This window comes from Notothenia rossii, assembly GCF_949606895.1.
Source record: "Notothenia rossii genome assembly, chromosome: 4".
Lineage (NCBI taxonomy): Eukaryota > Metazoa > Chordata > Actinopteri > Perciformes > Nototheniidae > Notothenia > Notothenia rossii.
Genome location: NC_136902.1, coordinates 8,536,401 through 8,562,403, shown reverse-complemented (window position 1 = coordinate 8,562,403; position 26,003 = coordinate 8,536,401). Strand labels below are relative to the sequence as shown.

The 26,003-nt window shown below is 42.0% G+C and overlaps 1 protein-coding gene across 2 annotated transcripts in view; it reads right to left on the bottom strand.

The window, feature by feature from the left end:
• The window catches only part of LOC307036201 (neural cell adhesion molecule L1.1-like), a 59,809-nt gene extending 34,881 nt beyond the window's left edge, over positions 1–24,928 (bottom strand). The window contains exons 1-4 of one of the 2 annotated variants that reach the window (XM_079676282.1): positions 24,508–24,928; positions 5,008–5,407; positions 2,946–2,960; positions 954–1,056 (exon numbers count right to left, since the gene is read on the bottom strand). In XM_079676282.1, coding sequence (XP_079532408.1) covers positions 954–1,056; positions 2,946–2,960; positions 5,008–5,143 — 254 coding nt within the window. In that variant the 5' untranslated portion in view covers positions 5,144–5,407; positions 24,508–24,928. The remainder of the gene's footprint in view (positions 1–953; positions 1,057–2,945; positions 2,961–5,007; positions 5,408–24,507) is intronic. The other variant, XM_079676283.1, reaches the window with a different exon arrangement.
• Between the last annotated feature and the right edge of the window lie 1,075 nt (positions 24,929–26,003).

Sequence of the window (26,003 nt, the reverse complement as noted above, 5' to 3'; positions counted from 1 at the left end):
CCCTACATGTCATTGCACAAAACAAATAACGAAATAAGCTGACTAGTGTCAACAACTCCCATGTGATAGGTTGTCTTATTCCTTTCTCACCCCCCTCTTTGTCTCGTCTCAAGGCCATTGATTATAAATGAAGACATATCTTTGAAAAGAGAGAGAATATAAGGAATAGTGCATTTCCTGGATACTATTTAGAACACATTAGGTGCTCTAAACTTTCTATAGAGTATTTGTAGGAGACTGTGCGCGGGATTGTATAAAGAAATGTACCACAGTGAATGTTCATGGTTATATGAACATGTCACCCAGTGCAACAGTGTGGCTCATTCATATGTTATTAATAGTTTTTGGACAACAATGGAGCTCTATGGTACAGAGAAAGAAGATATACAGCCTTGACATATGGAAAATACTCATGCAAAACCAAACTGTGTTAGGAAGTCCGTTTTTAAGAAAGTGTTGTCATACACAAGAAGCTATATGTTTGATTTTCCTATACAGATGTAATGTCTTCAGTAGGAGCCAATGGGCTTAGAGCTTTTCCCGGGCTTTGTCAACATTAACACACATTTGGAATATTGTGCGCCTTAACAAAATATAAATTTGTATTTGAAAAAGAGAAAAAGGCAGAGAATTATGTAAGAGAGGTTAGTGGAGATCAGGCAGAGAGGAGTGGGAGGAAAGGAAAAAGGACAAAGAGAAATGGAAACCCAGAGACATGATTTTGTTATTGCTGTGATTCTATTAGAAGAGCATTTATCGCCATGCCAACGGGAAGGCCAGAGGGGGAGGAAGTGGAAAGACGTCCAGACACAGTCATATCTACTGTGTTCATTATATTTGTCCACTCTGTTACATATTGTGAACACACACACACACACACACACACACACACACACACACACACACACACACACACACACACACACACACACAGATGTAGCTGCTGTACGTACGTGGGAGTTGGGTAACCGGTGGCCTCACAGGGCAGATTGATGTCTTCGTGAGAAAAGGCTGTGTACGACTCTGGCAGCGCTGTCAGCTCCGGGGGCTCCGACACTGAACACACACACACACACACACACACACACACACACACACACACACACACACACACACACACACACACACACACACACACACACACACACACACACACACACACACACACACACACACACACACACACACACACACACACAGTAATTAAATACTTTGCAACACACGCCTGAATGTACAGTAATTACAGCTTATACGAACAAGCAAATACAGGAGTACAAGTATTAGGAGAACAGGCTGTCATCGATCTGAAGTAGAAGCACCCAACAGTTTATTTCTGACGTACATAACTGACAAGTTTACTGTCTCAACTATTTATTTAAGCGTGTGGCGCAGTGGATTAATGCGTTGGTGTTCGGATGAGGGGATCACAGGTTCAAACCCCACTGCAGTCAGCATGTCGTTGTGTCCCTGAGACACTTCACCCCAAATTGCTCCTGTGGGGATTGTCCACAGTATTGAGTATGTAAGTCGCTTTGGATAAAAGTGTCTAACAAGTGACATGTAATGTAATGCAATTTAAAACACTGTTAACTTGTAGCTAACTGTTAAGAGTTTGCTAGCTAAATATTGTTCATCCATTTTCAGTTGGAAACATGTTAAAACAGCCGACCCAATATTTATTTATGTTTTGCTAAATCACATCAAAATGTGTTGAGCTAAAAGCTTTTATGTTAGAGATCTTAATGATCAACAGCACACGGTCTCTCAGGACATCAGATGCTAATAATGCCTTTTAATACCCTATTAAACCCTTTATACTCATAAATACTTTATACTTCAGTCCACCAGTAGTTCCAGCTGTAAGTCTGAGATTGATTCATTGTTGGATTTCTCAATCCCTTTAAATGTGATGGACTCATTAAAAGATTCCCAGAAGGGCTAAATGATTCCTTTCAAATATCAAATGTCAAATGTTATGGTTACAGTCAAACCAACAAAGAAAATAACCAGCATATTATGGCAGCAACCACATCCTGCTCTAAGTGCTTGGCTTGTGAACACAATAAAGCTTGTTGAAAGAGTGAAAGGTGGTTGAAAACCACAGCTCGTCTGCAGTATTATGACTCAGACTGTATCTGTCGGTTCAGTCAATATGAAGACAGTAGCTTCGCTCAAACATGTGGACTTCTGCAAAGTCTTGAGTTTCTATTCCTCAGTTTTTGTTGGGAATGAACGACAAAGGTTATGTTCCCAAGTGTGTCAGTTTTTTGGAGCAGAGGGTAGACAGATTTAGTTTTTGTAAAGTCAGCCCCCCCGTTTCCAGTTTTTATGCTAAGCTAAGCAGCTTCTGGCTGTCGCATCATATTCACTTGCATTAATACAGAGGTTTCAATCTTCTCAACTAATTCTCTGCAAGAAAGCGTTTAAGAATATTCCCTTCTTTTAATTAAAACCTTCCCCACTGAGATCAAGGATTACATGCATCTATTTAAGTTAAATAAATTATTCATTAAACCCTCAATTAATTCCAAAAGCCAAGCTAAAACAAGACGTAGACTTCTTTTAATGCGGGGGAAGTTGACCTTTTGGAGAAACATTATTACTTCTCTTAGCAAGCAATGACTTATTGTTTAATGTGAATGGTCTACCTGTCTTTGCACTATAAGATAAAGAAATACGTTAAAAAAGTCTAAACATGAACACATTCAACATTTCCCCCCCAAAAATGTACTCATGTCACAAATGAAATAAAGACAATCCTGCTCAGTGACTAGAGAAAGGCTGCAGGGACGATGAGGGACAACAGGCAGTCAGCGATATGGCAGCAGCAATAAGACATATTGGACTGATGGCCTCGATCATCGAGATGTATTGGTGAGTGAAGTGCATTATACGAGAGCGGCCATCAAGCACTTCTTCATGTCACAACGAGGAGAGTCACTTACTGTTATGCACTTTATCTGTTTGTCCACACGTAAGCAAGGAAAGGAGAGCAGAGAGAAAACACTTAGACAAGGGCAGACGCTTCAGATGCTGCAGACTCACACGGATATTAGATGAAGGTGTTAATGGCAGATTTATACATTTACTTACTTATAAACAGTAGTGGATATTTACTCCAGTACTGTACTAGCAGTATTTGAAGGTACTTTACTTAAGTATTTCAATTGTCTGCGACGACATTCAGACTTCTTACTTCACCACATTTATTGAAAGATTGAAGTATACCAATAACATGATGTGTTTATATGATATATATACAGTATATACGACTCATCTACTCAAAATCTACACAAATAGTCCACATTGACAAATTACAACATGAAAAATCTCCTAAATATATTTATTGGTGATGAAAACTTTGATAATATAACAATATACATATTATATTCTAATTCAACACTTTTAAAAGAGACTCTGGGTAATAAGTGTTTATACTTTTGATACTTAATGCACATCTGGCTGATAATCCTTCTGTATTTTAAATGAATCAACATTGTTTGTATTAATCCAGACTTATATTTTTAGATTGTGGTATTACTACTCAAGTAAAGGATCTGAGTATTATGTCCACCACCGATTATAAATAACATGGATACTATAATAACTTGTCTAAAGGATTTTCCTCCCTCTTTGTTTTCCTACTCAGACACGATGGCGTCCCGGATCAATTTATATCTTTCCCCTCTCTGTCGTCTCCTCCCTCCTTCCCTCCTTCCTCCTTCCTCCCTTCCCCTCTGTATTCTGCTCATTTCTCCACCCTCCCTGTCCTCCTCCATCTCTTTCTCTTCACTCTCTTATTTACATCCTGTCTCCCTCCCTGTCTCCCTCTCTCTTCCTCCCTGAGCCACACCCAGAGGAGAAGGTCACTGGATGAAGGTCGTTCTGAACCTGACTCCCCCTCTCCCCCTTTGGGAGCTTCACGCCTGACATTTCTGACCTCTGAACTGAACCCCTGGGCCAGAGGTCGTTAGAAACCTGATTGTTTGGATACGTGTATTTGTGTTAGTGCTTATGTGAATGTGGTTCAATGATAAGTCTCTCCACATGCAGACATTCTTTATTTGCACGATTCATCCCAAGATTAATTTAAACAAAGGCCAAAGCAAACAGACAAATGAAGACAAGAGAAGGGCATGCAAGCACTAAAAGGGTTTTTCCTGTTTCCTTTCTCTTTCAGCATAATATGTAAAGTTCCTGCTGACACCTGATTTGAAGATGCTGACATTAAAAACCAGAGTTACGCAACGTAAATGTATATTTTGAGGAACCAGATAAGACACTACAGGCAAAACACATTGTTTTCCAATGCGAACGTTGGGGTATTTGACCTCTGAAATACATATTTAAGTATTTTTTTATACTAACTTTGTGTCTGTAGATTTCCCCTAATTCCCTCAAAGTTAGCATAAGTTAATGCCTCGTTTTCATTAAACATAACAGGAAATGTATAACACGGAACAATAATTGTCTTATAAAAAACTTGGCAAATGTTGTGTTTAAAACAAGTCAGAAATCTCCAGTGTAGCAGCACTTCAATACACAAAACGTTATCATTCATAGCCTGATAAATAGAACATTGTATTCCTATACAAATGGCAAAACCCGTTTGTTTTAATGACTGCTGTCAGTGGTTAAGAGTTCCCACAGTTACCCTGTAAATAACTCTTGACTGTATGTCAACCAAATGAACAATCATTTTGAACCTCTTGTTATATTTCTAAATGTTGGAGGTATATGCAAATGAGCACATACTAGGAAAATGCCTAATTTGCATATTTAGACATACCATTTTAGGAAACTAGTAATAAGGAAGATCATTGGGGAGGTTTAATGGTCTTATCTAAGACTTTTTGTGTTTGTTTTCAACTCTTTTTGCCTGTAGTGTTATTAATAATTCCAACCCTAAAAACATGAAAGATCTTGTTTTGAATGAAAATGTAATTCAGGATGGGAAAAAAACAACTTTTTATTGACATTCAGAGATGCTGATGTTGGGGTACTCACAGTTTTCGGGGATGCTGATGGCTCCCTGAGCGAGAGGAGGCGTGGAGGAGAAGAATGACAGGAGGAGGGGGAGGAGGAGCAGGGGGAGGGCGGGGGAGACCGGCCCCCTATAGCCCGTCCACTGTGACACACACATCTCTCAATGTCCCATGAAAAGTGTCACAAGACACCCACACACTCATCAACACATACACACACCCTCCCACTTTATCCACACACTTCAGGGGGAGCCTCTGGAGAGTGGAGAGGAGTAAACAACTGTATTAAGTGTGTGTGTGTGTGTGTGTGTGTGTGTGTGTGTGTGTGTGTGTGTGTGTGTGTGTGTGTGTGTGTGAGTGTGTGTTTCTTTCACAGTGATGCGCTGAATGAGGGTTCTGCAGGTCTACGATCCGTTGTCCCGCTGCAAAAAGAGGAGAGAAGAAGGAGAAGAGGGAAGGGGGGAGAGATTTCGGAGGGAGAGGGAGGATTGACCCGAGAACAAAGGAGGGATGAGGGGGTGAGGAGGGGAGGGCACACAGGACAAGGGGAGAGAAGAAAGAAAGTACATCATTAATTTCATCAAACATAAATCATCCCCAGAAACAAGACAAATATTAATTTACTCCAAGGAGAGGAACATTGACTTGATGTTGACCTACAAATTAGAAATGCACAATTAAGTCCCAGGGAGTGCGTCTGGAATACAAATATTTTTCTAAATGTAGACTGTGTGTGTGTCTGTGCATTTGTGTGTGTGTGTGTGTGTGTGTGTGTGTGTGTGTGTGTGTGTGTGTGTGTGTGTGTGTGTGTGTGTGTGTGTGTGTGTGTGTGTGTGTGTGTGTGTGTGTGAGTGAGTCAAAGGCATGAGGTCATCCTGATAGAGACAGAAGATCAGATCAAAGCAGCAGGAAACATCTCCTCCACTAATGACGTTACAAAGAGAGAGTGTGTGTGTGAGTGTTTTTCTGCCACATCGACTGCTTTTCCATTCATCTAAACATCTTCTCTTTTGTCCGCGGCTGCTGACTGAACAGTGACCCGTGACAGCAGGAGTGTCGGGGGGGGGGGGGGGTTAAAAGCAGACACAGATGGATCAAGCTTTCCCTCTTTGTTCCTTTTTTTTTGACACCGCCATGCAGGCCAAAAAACCACACTACTCCAACTTTGGTCATGTTCGTGTTCCTACTTGAAGTGAGGCATTACACACCCTCCTCCGTGGGTAAAGCTTTTCAAAATCCTGTTGAAATCCGCTCTGCACTTTTTTGCAAACTCACAGTCGTCCTAAAAATAACAGACTGGCACTCCTGAGCTCTTGGAACGAGGCAGCGGCTCCATCTAAGGGAACACTTTCACGAAACTAAACAAGAAGAGATGAAGTCAAGGACATCCCGTCAGAGAACAAACAGACAGAAATAGTGTTCGTCTTGAGGGAGTTTTCCCACCTCATCCCGAGAAATGATCCCTTTGTCTCTCATGCTTTTCGCAGGGAATCATGATTTCTGCCCGGTATTACTGTAGGTCCAGTTGAAACACTTTTCTCAGTAAAGTACGGAAGTGGTAAGGTAAGTGAAGGACCTGCGTGTGTAGGCAATGACAAAGTGCTTTCACGTCTAACTATATAGCGAACAGTCATGATATTAAAAGCAAAATTAAAACAAAGTATTCCTGAAGCACCTTGTAAATGGGTACTGGAAAGCTGGACATAGAGTGATATCATCGACAATATAACAACTAAAGTGTATTTTCATTAAGGTTGGAAATAGAAAAACAATGTGGTGCAAGTTAAATATTCAAAAGGCCCCTCAGAGCATAAGGCGGTACATGATGACTGAAACTCAACCAGAGACTGGGATGAGGCATCGACTCAGTTCTCTTGGTCACAGCCATCTACCTATTTGAACCATAAATCACTCGTCCATCCACTACCATCCATTATTTGATTTTGCTGACGCTGGCACATGCCTAAGGGAAGCAATTTGGGGTTCAGTATCTAATGGGGCACTTCGACACGTTGACTGACCCTCTGATTGGTAGACTCCCATTGACCGTCTGATTGGTAAAAAGAAGTAGAATGTGTTATTTCTGTTTGCTAACGCTAGTTTCAAAAGAGTCACTATTATGTGTGTGGGGGGTTTTCCCTTTAATACAATGTGTTGTATAGGTGCATGTAAATGGTCTGCAAAGGCTTGGTTACCTCCAGAGGGAGTTTCTCTACCACACGCTCCCCCCTGCCTGAAACTCCTTCATTGGACTCCTTTGTTTACTACAGTAACGTAGTGACATCACTATGAATATAATAAGGAACTGAAGAAAGGAAAGATTGAGGTTCTGGTCAAATGTTGATGAAAAGTACACAATCTTTCTTTAACAACTACAATGTACCATAATCTCGCATTGAGAGGATGTCGTTGGGGAACATTTTGTTGATAAGTCCAGTTTGAACCTTTTGTGATTTGGCAGATGTATTGCTAATTTAAAATGATTAATGAAGCTTATGAAAATTAGCGATATCAAATGTCCTCTGACTGTACGGACACCAGCAGGATACAAGGAGTCCTTGAAATAAGAACAGACAACAAGGGCAGAGGAGGTGACAGGGGCTGTCATAACTTATCAATCTCTGGATGTAACGGCAACACACACACGCACACACACACACACACACACTGGGTGAGGGGCAAAAAGTGACAGCTGGCTAATGTAGACCCCCTCCTACATCTAATCATTACGCAACCTGTCCCCAGCACACATGTCTCTCTCTCTCTCTCACACACACACACACACACACACACACACACACACACACACACACACACACACACACACACACACACACACACACACACACACACACACACACACACACACACACACACACACACACACACACACACACACACACACACACACACACACACACACACACACACACACCCAGTAAGATAGACACATCTGCCCTCCTTCACGGTCACTTAAACCCACATACGCACACACACACAGGGACACACACAAAGACACAGGGTCACACACACAAATACAGAGAAACACACACACACACACACACACACACACACACACACACACACACACACACACACACACACACACACACACACACACACAAATACAGAGAAACACACGCACACACACACACACACACACACACACACACACACACACACACACACACACACACACCTGCCCCCGCTGTTACCTGCCAAGCTTATTTACAAAATAAATGATCCAAACAGAGCAGTGGGACGTAAAGTATGGTGTGTGTGTGTGTGTGTGTGTGTGTGTGTGTGTGTGTGTGTGGTGTGTGTGTGTGTGTTGGGCAGTAATGAGGGAGAGATAACGACCAGTGGTAGGGGTCCCCACAGGTAACGAGGGCAGACAGAAAATGGAACAGACGTACAGAAAATGAATGATGTCTGATGGAAATATGTCCCAGCATGCTCCAGTTCTTGTAATAATACCCGCCTCACACACTGCGGTGACTTTACACACACTGATTCTGGTGTGCGGTTGTAACTCGTGAGGACTTCCTTTAATTTAAATATTCATGGGCCTCCTACTGTGGCGCTGAGTTAAAGAGAGGGGGAGGGCCGGCGCTCATTAATGAATTAAGTCTTCATCTGAGAATGCATGATGGCGGGTCGGCGCCTCTTCAGACCTAAAAGTGTCTGTGTGTGTGCGCGTGTGTGTGTGTGTGTGTGTGTGTGTGTGTGTGTGTGTGTGTGTGTGTGTGTGTGTGTGTGTGTGTGTGTCTTTGTTGAGCAGCCTGAAGGCACTTGACCTCCACTGAGTCCTCTTGGTTGCATTTCAGTTTGCATGATGACATTTAACTCACAGTATTGTTCACTTCACATTGTCCATACACAATATGGCCTCTTGAATTAAATCACACAGCCAGCCATTAGAGATGAGAGTCTTTGGAGATGAGAGATGTGCAGGAAGAGTGTTTCAATCCGGATAGTGTTCGTTTTAAGCACCTCCCAAATCCATAGTTTGTAATTGAACCTAAACTGAACATTTGAACTTTTTAGTTATATTTTAAGCTCTTGGAATGGTGTTAAAAATATGTTTTTTTAAGATGTCGGCTTGGACTGAGTAAAATATTCATAATTGTTTTTGTATTAAAATCAAGTTTTTCTTCACAATTTCTGAAAAAACGTCATATGTAAATGTTTATAAGCAATTATTTTAGAACTAGGAGAAGCCAAGCCACGTTCTGTGCTACAAAATTGCACAAGGATTCTGTAGAATATTGCCACCATTGTCGATACGATTGTCTCCCATAAGCCTCGCTGTATGCAGTGTGTCTGCTGCTGGGAAATGAAGCCTCCACTCCTGTGCATTGTTGCCAACTCTATTCCAATGAACATAGCTAGCAACAGCTCCAAAAGTCACAAAAAGCAATTGTCAAAATAATGTAATTTGCTTATTTGCATATTGGGGACTTTACGCAGTTTAATTTGCATGAAGCTTAGTGGTTGTATATGAGTTAGAGGGGACGGAGGGGCCCAAGTGATGCTATCAGAAAAATAAGGCTGTCACTGCGATTAATCTGAGCAGCATTGGGAGTTAATTACAATATAATATATTTTAATATATTACTGGCTTCTCCCCTGATGGTTTATGAAAAAGTGGCTACATTCGGCTCTGAGGAAAACGGAAAACAATCTGATCGTCAAAGCTTTGCGAAGAATAAAAAACGCTGGTGGGGGAAAAGTTGTTTATTAACAATTAGGAAACAATTTTAAGTGTGTTTCTTGCTGTAACAGACACTGAAACATTGACGTTAATTGAGTGTATTCATAACTGTTTTAGGTTAGTTGAAAGTAATAATATTAAGTTGAACCCTGATATTTCTTTCTTCAACTTAATAATATTGCTTTCATCTAACCTAATTTAGTTATGTGAAGTTTGTTGACATAATACATTTAATTAAAGTCAACGTTTCAGTTTTTATCAGCGGACGAACCCAAACACATCACGTTGTAAAAGTCTCATGATTGTTGACAGCTAAAAAAAAGCCAAACTTGACCGCTTGATTAATGCTTTAGACCTCATTATAGAGTTCAGACCTGCAGGCACCGATATTTCCGTTCTGTACCGTTTAACATTAAACATACTGTACCAATTTACTCTGTCTGCCCCCCACCCCCACACTCTGAGGGGCTTTAGAGGGAGGCAGGTGGACCAGCCAGTCCACGGGGAGGCCTGGGGAGGGGGGAGGAGGGAGGAGGGAGGAGGGGAGCGAGAGCGGGTGCAGGTGGGACGGTCTGTTGGGAGGCCGGAGGGGGGGAGGGGGGATCACAGAGTTAAAGGAGGGGGGGTGCAGGTGGACGGATAGTGCGCGACAGAGCGAGAAATTAATGCATTGATAGATTCCGATCTGCAGGAAAGAATTGGGAAGTGTGGATGTTGAGATTAAGGAAACTCAAAGGAGGATGGAGGGGATACTTCCCCCTCAGTGCACACACACACACACACACACACACACACACACACACACACACACACACACACACACACACACACACACACACACACACACACACACACACACACACACACACACACACACACACACACACACACACACACACACACACACACACACACACACACACACACACTCTATAACGCACAATGGGAAGGAAAGTAAGAGCTATTCCCAGTTCATCCCTCCAGTTGGCCGCATGACCCAAATTCACCTAAATTCATTATTCATTGCATACCTCACATTTACTACGCCCCCCCCCCACACACACACACTGACACACACACACACACACTCACACACCCCTAGATGGTATCACCTATAGGTTGGTCACCCTGCCTATTTGCTCCAGGCTGTAACATGGTCAGCATTTAAGTGTGTGTGTGTGTGTGTGTGTGTGTGTGTGTGTGTGTGTGTGTGACGTGTGTGTGTGTGTGTGTCTGTCAGTCGTTAGATCACAATGCTGATGTCCTTCACATCAGGCCTCATGAATATTTAATACAAATGTCATTTTAATAAAGCACCACTGAGTTAAACATGCGTGTGTGCTCCCCATCCTATGTTCTATATTAATATATAAGGGACTAACCTTCTGAGTTAATGTTAATGTCAATTTAATGAGAAAATACAGATAGAGAATGTATGTGGAAACTGTTTACTAATGATATATTCAATTTATTTAGCTGCTTCCAGACATGTAATCACACTTTTAATAGTTTTATGGTTATGTTAAGGCACTGAAGCGTTAATAATGATTGAAGGAAGATGTTGTGTTTACTGTGTTTCCTGTTGTGAAATAACAAAAACCAGGATTTTGACTTTCAAAGCCGTTCAATGCCCTCAAAGGCCGATTTCTTAGACTTTAAATTTCTCATTAAACATCTTGGCATCAGAAATCTTGCACTTGAAAGCAGATTTATGGCCTCCGGGAAATGACTCTTTTTATAACAGTAACAAAGAACATTTTGTGCAGGCAAACAATAATCTGTCTTTTTCCACCTCTGCAGTTCATTTGCCCACTTCAGCTGAATGTATCATCAGCCAAATACGAGATTTCATAATATTTATTTCCCAGCATTTGGTCTTGGACAGTGCCAAGCGTTTTCTGTGGTAACTGAGACTTTCCCGGCTCTATGACACTGGGACATAGTCATACCTCTGATGTCATCATCATGACACCCACACACTGAGACAGCCACGTGTGTGTGTTGAGCTGCCTTTGTGTGCGAGGATAACTAGACTGGAGGTCCCAGTGGAAGACGGGAGGGGAATAACTCAATAAATAGAGGAGGTTTCTGACCCCGGACAAAGCACATCCACTGACAGACTTCCAAACCCCCGCTGTCGTCTTCTTCTCTGTTTTTCTACGTCTACTCCTTCATCATTATTTACTTTTCTATCATTTTGTTTGTAAGTGCAGTTTTTCTTTTTGGCTCAGACACACCAGCGTCTGTTAAACTGCTCGAGGCGAGGCTTAAAAATCCTCTTATCGGCTTCAACCCTTAAAGAAATACGGAGACGAGCATCCAACCCCAATTAATTGAGACACTCTTGATTTGCCCATAAAATGTCCTGGCAACGGTTTTAATCACTGGCAGGGATTTCTACCGGGCTAGTGGCGTTGCTCTAGGGATGGATATCTTAATTGGTCAATTACTTTGGTCCAGAATGAAATATCCCAACAACCACTGGGTAGATTGACGTGAAATGTCCTAGATATATTCGCCATCCCCAGAGGAGGAATCCTACCGTCTTTGGCCCCATCGAGAGGATAACATTAGTTGTTGTCAGTGAAATGTTTCAGCAACTAATTGATAGGTTGGACAAAAAAATAGATTTGTCATATTTGGTCTAAAATGCTGCTTTATCTCCATATTTAAGCAACTATCGTGGTTCCCCTGTCTCTGTGTTTCCCAGCTTTTAACACTGCCTCGAGAAACCACAAATATGATTTAAAACTTTTTTTTGTAGTTGGACGACGTGTTGTATAAACCATTTCCGGGCCAAGCACTACAGGAAACAACGAAATACAATTCTTCAATCTTGATCTCAACAACAATATGCTTTGAATTATCAGGTAAAGGAGATGATGGAGAAATGGACGGCAGGAATTTCAAAGACAAAAGAACACAATTATCTATTTCATTACATAAAAATCAACCACATGTCAACATGTGTCTATTTTAGGGCTGCAAATAATGATTATTCCCACCATCGGTTAAGCTGCTGATTAGTGTCTTCAATAATCAATTGCAATTTTCCTAAAGCAAACTGGGACGTCTTACTGTGTCCTAAACCCTAACAAGATTTACTTAACAATCACACAAGAGAAGAGAAAGGTCATAATCCAAATAAACGAGAAACTGGAAGTGGGCAGTTTCAGCAATTGAGCATCAAAAATGACCCCTAAAATATATCAAATGTTGCTTGAATATTTTCTATCAGTAAAAGAAATGGATGAATCTACGTTGTCCTTTTCTGTCTATTTGCCTTTCAGACGGGATGCGGGGGTCTTTTTACCCGCTGGTCCCCCAGCACATCCTGACGCCTTTCACATTCAAATCAGCTCTTATTGGCGTGACAATGTTTAGCCACCTCTGGATTACCCCCTCCTCCAACCAACCACACACACACTCACACACACACCTCTTCAGACACAAAGCCAGTAGCATGTGTTTGTTTCTGATTTGCCTCTCTCCACACGACATACGAAGCGACGATGAGCAGTGCATAAATCAGTCATTAGTGACGGTATGTTGCTGGATAAACAGCGGCTCCGCTCTGGGTGGCTTCCTGTCTCGGGTTGGGGTCTATTAGATTTAGCTGAGGGGCGAGTGGTACCAGCTGTGAAAGGCCACAGTGTAACAGAGCGCTGAGGGCGGTATATACAAGACCCCGGGCCCACATCTATCACCGCCTTCACACAGAATAAACACAGAGGGCGGAGAGAGGAGGAAGCAAAACAATTTGAAGTGAAATTAATGTAAGGGGCAACACAGAAGTGCAGGAATGAGTCCTAAAATAAAGAAATAAGTTTAAGAACTTTTGGGTGTCCTCGTCTCAAAGTCAACGTTTTTTTTGAACATGTTTTTGTTTAGAAGCCTGAAATAAGTGTGGGTAATCCAAGTCTACGAGCTGTTCAAGAACATTTCTAGGGAATGAAATATGTCCGTTGATACACCACTGGTGAACGTCCGCAGCTTCTATATGTCATAAGAACGGCGGTGGCTATCAAGTGGCTAATGGAGGATACTAGCTGCCCTTAAGCTGAACAGTAGCAGCCTTTATCTTCGCGGCTGTGAAAGGAAGTCATGTGACCGTGCTGTTGTTTCTTTAGTTTATTATGCTAGCATACCATTTCTGCAATATTTACAAATCCAATGGAAAACTTGCATTGTTTTTGTCGATGGAGCCCAATGCTAACAAAAAAACGTCACCACTGGATGAAACTGGTCATATTAGACAAGGATTTTGGTTTGAAATGATGTAATCCTCTTACAAAACAGTAATTGATTAATCTGGTGTAATGATATTAACGGATTAAAATCATCAACAATATTAGAGAGTAACTGAGAATGATGCTGTGCAGCCTCGGAACTGCTAACAGAGCAAAGTGTCTCAGATAGTGGCTTTGCTCTTCCCTGCCAATCAATACAGGACATGATCATATATCATGTGTGTGTGTGTGTGTGTGTGTGTGTGTGCGTGTGTGTGTGTGTGTGTGTGTGTGTGTGTGTGTGTGTGTGTGTGTGTGTGTGTGTGTGTGTGTGTGTGTGTGTGTGTGTGTGTGTGACGCTCAATTAACCAACGCCAGTAACTCACTGCTGACCAGCAGGATCAATAAGCGAGACTGACTCTGTTTCTTCTCTCCTCTTGAGTGAGATAATCAGTGTTACATGTTTGTGCCATATTCCCTTTTCAAAAGAAATGTAATGGTATGACTGGCTATTATTTAAAGTGGACCTATCATGCTATATTTGAATAATATAGTGTAGGACCATACCTATATAAGGCATATTTATACTTTTTATTTTTCAAAATACCAAACAGATCATGCATTTTAGCCATTCCTCATTTCGCACAATTTAACACTGTCTTTGCATGGGCTGATTCTGTGAGAACAGCACCATCTACAGGCCTGGCATATGTACTACAGCGTCTCCAGCGCTTTCGAACGGCAATGTCCGTGGCTGTCTCCTCCTGATTGGTGGAGTTGGCCCAATAGCCGTAGCGCCACTTCTGTGATGTCATAGAAGTGTTCAAATCTGGATCAGTCTGTATCAGATCCGTTGCAGCCCCTTTTTAAGAGATTTGGGTATGGAGGAAAATAGAGAGGGTTGTGTTTTCTGACACTTGGTGAGTTCCCTGGAACACCGGGGACACACATTCCTGAATACAAGACGTACAAAAGTGCATTTTGCATGATAGGTCCCCTTTAAGTACTTGTATATGTTCCCTTTCTTTTTTTAACTATCGATGAGTACTTTTGATTAGATTTTCTTAATGCGTGCTTGTTATTCATTCATTGTGTTTTGCTTTATAACTGTGCTGTCGCTTTGCTTTAACAATGACATTTCCTCATTTTGGGACTTAGAACAGATTGTGTTTTTATGTTTTCTTAAAAAAACAGCCAACAAATCTAAAACATCTGTGTTTTCTGATCTTACAGCAGAATGTTTTACGATGCGATAACTCTATCACTTTTAGGCAAAAAAACGACTCAGGTTTGAGGAAACATTTTGTTTTTTGGTCATTCTGTGTTGGCTGAATTTGCTCGCACTGGAGATGGCGGCTTTGGAAAATCCCAATCATTAAATATTCAATCTCTTTTAGCTTCATTTTAGGACTCCGCCAGCTGCTGAGGGAAATATCAGGCTCTTCAGCTGCTAAATGCTCCACTGTGTTCACCAGCAAGTCTCTAACTGAGTCTGTCTGATGTTTAGTGCTGAGCAGGTAGGGGTAGGGTACGCTGGGATGTTTACTGGAAACATCAGTGATGAGTGGGAACAGGGGCTGGGCGATATCATGAAGAAGATCATAAACTTCAACGTTACAATTGTTACAGTATTGTAAGGTTGACAATTGACGCAGACACAAAACATTTACACCGTGAGATCTTTGATAAATATGTGGATATAATAACTTTGAGGGGAAAGGAGAATAATAAAACAGCTAGTAGATCATAGTAAATTCAGAAATGTTCATCACTTTACTGTAATCTAAAACCAAGAGAAGACAACGGTAATGGTGTCCCGAATCGAAGAGAATATCTAGTCTCATATTGCGATACCAATACATTATTGAAATATTGATCAGCAAAAGCGTGAACTAAAGCGTCTGGCCAAAAAACTAACGTTGCAGGAGATCCATTGTTATCATAAAGACATAGTGGATTTCACTTTGCATTTATAAATACAGTTCATCCAAAAACATCCTGATGGGGCATTTATTTGTATTTCATACAGTAAGATGCATATAGTTTCCTTATACCTGAACGTCTCAGATGTATTGAATGTTGCACTGCTGAAACTACACTGTCCCTGTTGTTCATATGAAATAGAGCCTTTTCATTTCCCTCTTCTTGATGACATGGTCAGACCTCGTGAGCATCGAGGCTATACAGAAACTAGTCCAAATAGAGAATTAGCCTACATTACTAATTTAAGTGACAATGACGGTAAAAATATAAACATATGATAACATGTCATATTAGAGAAGGATCAGGGTTAAAGCAAATGCAATCTTCTGCAGACTGTAATTGGTTAATGAAATCTACCGATATAACACAGTCTGGATGAGATCATCAGCCGTAGGTCAGGTGATAAATCATTGCAGGTGAACCATAACTTGATCTCTTGTTATTATTCCAAATAGAAAATTACGCTAGAACAGTTTCACTGATTTGTTCCCACTACTGGCAACATCATCACATCATCCAGCCGCCTACACACAGCTCCTCCTGAGCCCGCCACACACACATCCACCCACTCACACACACACATCCACCATCACACACACACCTCCACCCAGAGGATCGTCTGGCTCTCAACCTTTCTTTCTGCACAGCTGCTGCCAATCGTACTGAGAGGCCCTCACATCACACCTAATCCCTGCTGGCACGTAGAAGAAGTTTCCCCGCGCTTTGATTTGGGCTCTTCACATAAGAACCTCTTCCTCTTGATGTTCGAGTTGTGAGGTCGAGCCCGGCGGCGGCTCTGAGGCTCCAGAGGATACTTTATAGTTTACTCGACATTGAGACACGGCCACAGTAAGGGTGCAAAAAAGGTCAGAGCTGCACGTTTTACGAAAGAACGTTTAGTTATTTCTTAGACCTCATTCACACCAACGAAACTCCGGTTCAAGCTCCGTGCTAGAGATTTTCAGGTTCAGAACCGGTTCTTCGTTTTAGCTCCGGCTCTTTTCCCACTGCCCAGAGTCCGACTGGTGCTACGTCATTGCGTCATGACGTAACCGTTTGCGTGCCTGCTTCATAAAGCCAAAGCGCGCGGAAACCCCTCACAGCTGACACCGACAACCACAACAATGGCCGATTGTGCTCCAGCTTCCTCTGTACCTATCCTGAAGACCAGATTCCCAGTAGGTAGCTGGTCTCTTCAGTGGACCACTGCTGCTTGTTAAGTTTCTCACTCGTTGTGTACAAACTGGATAAAACACCGGCTTCTTGTTGTTGTTCAGGAGTTGATCCCGCCCCTTCCCCCGCCTCGACGTAAGCGTGACGTATACGGTGCTTTTGCTCTGGCCGGACAATTTTTTGGTGCTTGAAACTAACCGGATTCTGGAGCTAAGAGGCTGCTCCGCTGCGGTGTGAACAGGAAAACCCAGTGCTTTTCAAGCTCCAGCTCCGAACCGGCCCTGAAACACCGTTGGTGTGAATGAGGTAACAGAGTGACTTTTAACGATTTAAGAGAAAATATGAAGAGTCTCTGAAACTTCAAAGGCACTGGAGCTTAAAATACACATAGGAATAAACAAAGTAAAGAAACAAACACGTGCAGCATTTGGAATTAATTAACAAAGTGAGAAAATGCATCTACACACGCTGAAGTACGTTGGTTAGCTCCGAACTTAGCGTAAGCCTTTTGCTACTGTCTGACTAATTCCAAATAATGTCAGTCAATATCAGAGACACGCAATCTGGGTGTTAGGGAGGACATATTAGGCTCATTTTCAGGTTCATATTTGTATTTGGTGCCTCTACTGTGACAAGTTTTTAATGATCAAAAAGGTCTTTAAAGCTAAAGTCAAGTTTCGATCTTTTGAAGAGATTTGAACTCATTTCTGTTTCGTGCGACTTTCAGCGGCGACTTTGTTGTGTTTTCTATATTTGCAGCTTTTCTGCACCCAAAAATGGGAATTTTCTACATCGTCTAATGTTTTGCCAATCCCTGTGTCTTCTAAGTGTGAAATAATTGAGTTCTCCATTGTAAAAAGATTTGAAAAATACAGTAAACTGCATTTCTGGATGCACTTTGAAATCCATGTCGGCTCTCATGTCTCTGTCTCGATGTCCTGTACGCAAGAAGCCACAACTCTGTCTCCAAGTTACACCACTCCCATGTGGGCGATCGCATTTCTTTATTTCCACTCATGTCTGAGAGAGTCTCTCTTTATCTCCCATTCTCCTTCACCCCCCCCCCCCACTCACCACACCCTGAGAGAACAGGAAGGAAGGTTTAAATTAAAAGGAGATGTGATTCTTATCATATTATTCAATCAGTCTGTGAAAATGTCAATCTGCATTGTGTATAAGTGTGTGAACGTGTGTGTGAGATCAGCCAGCATCTCTTCCTGCCATCCCTTTCCCGTCTCTCCCCCATCCCCATGGTAACCCCCTGACTCCAGCAGCACACAGCAATATTTCTCTCCCCCATCCCCCACACTGCCCCTCCCTCTTTTCTCCCATCCCCCACTCCATCCCTCCGCACCTCTCCCTCGCTTTCTCCCCCGCTGCCACTCCCTGCATCTCCTCGATTCACCTCTCCCTCTCTCTCACACACACACACACACACACACACACACACACACACACACACACACACACACACACACACACACACACACACACACACACACACACACACACACACACACACACACACACACACACACACACACACACACACACACACACACACACACACACACACACACTCTCCTGCCATTGTCTCCCACCTGGCTCCCCTTCCCAATTCGACCCGAATGGTCTGCTGTCTGTTTTTGGAGAAACATTCATTTTCTCTTTTGTGCAGCTTCTTAAAGCAGCAACACACACACACACACACACACACACACACACACACACACACACACACACACACACACACACACACACACACACACACACACACACACACACACACACACACACACACACACACACACACACACACACACACACACACACACACACACATACACACACACACACACACACACACACACACACACACACACACACACACACACACACACACACTTATCTCACAAACACTAAGGAGACAGATGGTCCGCTTTGAAGGAAGTTACGACTCACTGCAGGTATGAGGAGATAACTAAAAGGAAAGGAGCCCAAATGAGACTCCACATTTAGAGCGATTTCCCCCCAGACGCTCCTACATGTTTGTCTATGTCTGAATTAAGGTTACTAATATACTTAGTTCACAGCTGATCCAAACAGTAAGTTCACTGATGCAGCTTTGCAGGAAACACATTTCTCAGGTTTGTTAAGTGTTGAAACTATCTAATAATTGTGAGCCTGTTGACGTAATGGAGGTACAGGATGAGGCACGAATGGAAAAAAAGTAGGCCATGATAAATTAAATCCTTCAAGCTTCAGGCACATATCGCTGTCAGGGTTGAATGACGCTGAAATGCACTGCGCCTAACAATTATTTGAATTCTTAATTATACATATATTATATTTGTTCTTAATTCAAAGACAGAAAATGGTTGAAAGAAATGTCAGCTACAACTCTCCAAATGTAAAAAACTAAAACTGTTATGTTATATATTTAATGGGTTTAATCTCATATTTAAATTGTGTATTATTTTGAACAGTTGTTGTCTTAGATTCTTATTTTATCTGCACATCATTTATTTGTATTCTCTTTTTATACAGTTTTGCAAGAGAGCCTGATTGCTCACGACATTCTTCTCTGTCTTTGTTGTGAATATGCAAATAAATACGTTCTCGTCCGTCTCGTTCTTTCCTCGCACCATTGCAATACCCAAAGATTTCCAATGTATTCCAATTTGAGTCAAAGGCAAGCAGAGGATGTTTGACATTTCGGCTGGAAAAGTCGAAAATCATTTGCTGAAACAAATCGATATGGCTCTAAGTCTTACCTCTCATGCCATTTACTGGAAAATGACCCAGTTATGACAATATTGATCAGAACTGAAAGGGTCCCATTGATCGAAATGTGTCATCAAGCAAAGGGAACACACAGACACTGAGTGAGTCAGTGTGATGTCATATTTCACTGCACGTTATGATATGATCGGATATTTGTTGCACCATGTGCTCGTGTGTCACTCGACTGACTGATGACATTGTGGGTCAGCTACTTGGCTGGTAAAGTGTCCTCTGTGTTTGTGGTTAATTCATGAATGGCCTCTTGTCCCACACGGAGCAGAGAGAGTTACATATTTGCGGGAGGAAGTGTGTGTGCGCGTAAATGTGTGTGTGTTTGCACATGTGTGTGTCCACTGTACATGTTGCGAGCATTGAAACTAGATTAGCTGTTTCTGTGGAGATTAAAACGCCAAACACAGAGGGGCTGTTAAGACCCTCCTACGGTCTCTAATCCCAGCTAATGGATGCCCCCCCAACCCTCTTCACACACACACACACACACACACACACACACACACACACACACACACACACACACACACACACACACACACACACACACACACACACACACACACACACACACACACACACACACACACACACACACACACACACACACAGGAAAAGAAGGGTTGAAGAAATGAGGAAGACGAGCTGAGAGGAAGAAGGGGGGCATTCCTCTCATTTCTCAACACAAAGGCCTCTTTCTGTGGAGGAGAAGTGGAAAAACAAGGGGAATAAAGAGAAAGAAAGGAGAGGAAAGATGGATCAGAGGGGAGGGAGCGGGGCGTGAGAGGCAGATGGATGAAGATGGATTAGAAAAAGCATAATGAGAAGTACAGAGGAAGCAGAGACAGAGACAGGAACTGAAAGAGAGCAAAAGTCAGACTAATCTCATTTTGCTGGACGGACCTCCCTCCGACCCTCAGCTCTCAGTCCGGCTCCAAACGTCTCTTCAACCTTTCTCCGGGGACTGTTATCGACTCTAGAGCTGGCAGGACAACAGACATGCATGCCGTCCTTTTACTAAATACACTATCGCACAAATCTCCATGATAACAGGAGGACAGTCAGTCAGTCTGGCTCTTAAAGGTTACACTGTCAGACAGAGAGCAACGACTGAGTGAAAGTTCAGCACTAAAGCAGAAAGCTTCAGGGCTGATACTTCTAATTCCAGCTTGAGACATTTCTTCTATTTAACATTAATATGATATTTCTATCTGTCTTCTTAGTGTGATATCATCTAGCTCACAGGACTATTGTGAGTCGATTTGAAAACTAACACAATGGGAAAACTAACTTTTGTCCTGGTTGCTTCCTTATTTTATTACATGTGTGTTTGATTGCTAGATTTAATTTGTAAGCCTTACTTCTGCACTCGTCGTAACGCTGTAAACGTCCCCGCTGTGGGATGGATAAGGGATTTCTGAGTCTGAATTTGCAAAAGCTGCAACCGGGATTGCCTGCATAAAAACCACACAACTTTACAAACACTCTCTGCTGAGTGCAAGGAAGCCACCCACACGTTTCTACAAGAAACTGTTCATGAGTTTTGCCATGGTGCAGGAATATATTAGATACTGTAGAAGCTATGCATGAGCTGCTGCTCTCACTGACGAAGGGCAAAGGGCGGAGGTCTGAGGGAATAACCCAAAGAGCGACCTATATAGAGCTGCAGGACACGGCTAATGACCAAAAGCTAAAACGCTACAGTGGTAATGATAGTGGAATGTTTTACCCCTCTAACCAACATCTAATCAAAACTTGGACTGAAGGTTCAAAGAGTTTTAAAACTCATGTATGCCCCCCCCCAAAAAAACACAGAAACACTGAAAGGACACAATCCAGCCACCCCCAAACTCAGAGTTGAGTCTTTATCCAAAGAGAAAAGATGATTGTAATACATTTAAAATGAAATATACAGTGTACAAATCCAGCCTCTGTATTTCCTGAAGTATCTGTGTTTATAATTATGGGGCTATCTCTACCCTGCACTCAAATAAACTACCATTTAATTGCCCATGTATTCGACATCAACTGGTGAAGTGACATACATTTAAAAATATTTTACAGGGTTAATCTCTCCGGCGGACAAGAGAGGTCACTTTTTTTTTTTACTTTTTAAACTCTATTTAGGACCTTATACTAAAAAGGTCCCAAATAAAGTTTAAAAAGTAAAACAAAAAGTGTTACTGCAGTGACAACATCTCACTGCATGTCCTGAATGTGTTGACATGGGGTCAACCATACACGACTTTCGTCACATTATTGTCAATCCACAATGTCAAAAAACAAACAATTATATATAAAAACCAGATAAATTAAGAAAATAAAAAATACATTCGTAAAGTTATCTGAACAGTAATTGAGTGAATTAAGACAAAGATATGGTAAAAGTGAGAATAACAAGTATGTATATTGCTGACCGACACTTCTGCAGTTTAAAATGTAACTAAATTAGAACCAGAAATATAATCTACAGATATCTAAAACAGCTAGCTCTTGTCTCCCTCTGTCTAAAATCAAAGAGCCGTTGTTTTAAAAATAATTATGAATAGATGTCTTCATAATAATCTACATATGTGTCCCTTCATTTGTCAGTCTGGAGGTTGTTAAGTATAAAAGAAGCGCCAATATAAAATATCACCAGATGGTTACAGTCAACTTGAGTATTGCCAAACATGAGGAGGAGTAGGAGGAGGAGGAGGAGGAGGAGGAGGAGGAGGAGGAGGAGGAGGGGGGGGAGAGAAAACATTTTGGCTAAAATCCTCCTACGCCATTCGCTCTTAACTTTCCTCCTCCTCATCCTCCTCTTCCTCTCATCCTATTCCCAGCCCAGACTCTCTTTTCATCTCCCTCTCTTCTTCCTCATCCTCTCTTTTTGGATAATCTTTCTCTTCTCGGATAAATCTTTTAGCTCGTCTGTCCCTCATTAATATCTCCTCTGTTTTCTCCCTCCTCCCCCCCCCTTCCTCTTCCTCTTCCTCCTCCTCCTCCTCCTCCTCCTCCTCCTCCTCTCAGGTTCTGGACTAAATTCAAGGCAGTCCACAGTCGAGGTGAGAAAACCCGACAATGCAAAGGACAGAAAGGCGAACGCACGGAGATGTTTGTTTTGGTTAAATGACGTTGCTACGAGTGAGAAGAGGAATTTGAGAGTAAACAGAAACCTGGTGAAGAGTATGAAAGGGACGAGTGCACAGCGGGGAGTAAAACAGACAGTGAGAGGAGTCCCCTTTGTAGGGCTGTGGGTCCGTAGGAGAAGTACCACACACATCAGATTTGAATATTACAATTCAACTGTTTTAATTATCGAATAATCATAATTTTAAGCAACAACTGCAAAATGTGCAAATGGCGGACCCCTTAATGTAGACATGTTAAGTTTTTCTTTGTCATATAGGGAAGTTATGTGAATATCAAAACATGTGAAGGCCCCACCTTGGATGTTGGAGATTATGAAGGGCTTGTTTTTTTTTTACATTTTACAGACGAAAAACTAAAGGATATGTATCTCGTCCTTAAATAATAATACATATATTAATAAATAATCCCCTCGATCTCACCCTTTCATCACTGCCATTTTAATAAAGCACTGAATGCTCAAAAAAATCCTTAAAAAATTTAATAAAATCTGGAGGAAAGCAAAAAGCTCTGACATAAAAAAATCAACATTAAATAATTAAAATCTTTTAAAAAATAATAAAAAATCTTTAAAAAAAGGCTAACATCGCAATACAAACATCGATAGTAAGAGTTGACAGTTGAGGAAGTCCCAGTCGCTGCCCTGAGGCACTCCGCTTTTTCTTTTTTAACTCACTAATGTAAGAAAACATAGAAAACCAAGCGAAAGGTATACAGCTCAGCGCAGGTCAGTACGAGGTGAGCCGCAGAACCCATGGTGCTTTCAATGTCCATGATTTCATTTGTAACACAAGCATGACACAAAAAAAAAGAAATCACATCTGACAGAAGACTTTTACCCAGGGTGGAAGCGAGCTAAAAACCAGTCGTGAATAATTGAACACTATAATGTTGCATAGTGCTCCATTTCATTCAATATTAATAAATACACACGGCTGCTGAGGAGATATCGAGATATTAAAAAGCTGAATCAGACACTCCCTGCAGACGGGTTTACCCACACAGCCTGTTTGTCTGAAAACATGAATGGTCTTTTCACGTTTGAAGTCAAAAGGTGCAGACAGTGAAAACAGACAGAAGGGAAGTATGCATCCACACACACATGTTAATCCACACACACATTTACATCCATTCACACACAGAGCACACCCTGCACAGTGGTTCATACTTGGCATCATATTATGTAAGACATCCTGCTCCCTCCAGCCAGCATACGCCGACACGCCGACACACACACACACACACACACACACACACACACACACACACACACACACACACACACACACACACACACACACACACACACACACACACACACACACACACACACACACACACACACACACACACACACACACACACACACACACACACACACACACACACACACACACACACACACACACACACACACACACATACACACACACACACGCATGGATAGAAACCCAGACACAAGCGGCATGCTGGGATGCTTTCTTTTTTATCTTACCTCTGGAGGTGTAGTGTCTCTCCTTCTGTCTCCTCTAGTCTTGTATCCTCTGTTTCCTCCTGGTCACACTCTCTTCTTCTTCTTCTTCTTCCTCTTCTTCTTCCTCTTTATTCTGTGTTTCCTGTCCACTGAGTCGTGATTTTCTCGTGTCTTTCTCTCACTGATTCTGCAGTGGTACATAAAACACACCCTTCTGAGCGCTGCCTCTCCTCCCTCCTCTTCTTCCCTCTCTGCTGCTCTCTGATTGGCTGCTTCACAGGGATGACATCAGCCCCTCTCTCTCCCTCTCTCTCTCACTTCTCCCTTGGGACCTGGTGCCCCTCCCTTCTTCTTTACCTCCGTGCTATCCCCCCCTCATCCTCTAATATACCTCTCTCCATCTCCAGCCTCTCTGGGTCTCCTCTGTTCTGGTTCTCTTACTGGGGGCTGGCTGGGAGGACTGTAATACAATCAGAACATTAAAACGGACTAGTAAAAATGATACATGTCACTTTGAAAAAGTATTACAACGCATATGAAAGACTTTAGTTTACGATATGGGAAACGGCGTCAACACAACACAGCATAATCCTCAGTGTCAATTCAACTCTTATGGTTTTAAAAATAACACTTTCCTTGTGTTTACGTCAAAGTCCCTGGGAAGTTAAAGTGACATATTGTAACTCTTTAATGGTGCTAAATATCTGACACTCAGTGTTGTTTTATAACACAAGAAAGTCCAAAAAATTGTGTTATTACTGAGTGTTGACTTTGGTTCCCTTGTCTCTCTTCCCTGTCAGAAGATAACAAAAACGTTTCAGATTCCAATCTTATAATAAAGTAATTTGGACCATAACAAATATGTTGGTCTCCTTGTCGGGTGGTGTTTTGTTCCATTTTTTTCCAGATCTAAAAACCCTATTAGCCCTAGCCTGTCAGAGTTTCCTGTAATGGGTCTAAACCGTCAAAATACTGTATAGGTTTTCACACTCACACTGACCTCTTTGAGTCAGACCGAGGTTTTGGCTTTTTGGTCCGGACTGTGGTCAGAGGGAGGTTTCACATCCCTGATTTAGTAAGAATGAAACTAAAAGGTCAGGAAGTCTAGACCAAAAGTGGTGCTGTGAAGAGGCGCTTAGTTGCTAAATGTCAAACTTTAATTCATTAGCTAGTAATTCTGTCTGTCGGTGGGTTTGTTAGTTTGTTAGAGGTAAAGCTGCTGCTGTGGATGAGAGCTGTGGGACTCAACCGTTAAACAAAAGGAGATATTAGTGCAATCATTCTTTGTACGTTTTTCAATATCTTTGAAATCTTTAATGGTTAATTTTCCTGACAACTTTTGAATGTTCGGACCATGTTGGGAAGCACGGATATTACACTCAGACGAACCAGATCAATGTTTAAAGCCAGATGAACTCCACAGTCTGAGAGCTGCGACTGTGAGGCCACTTCAGATCGGTTTCAGTCCCATCACTCAGACAGCAGCCGCTAACATCTTCACACACATCAATCTCCGT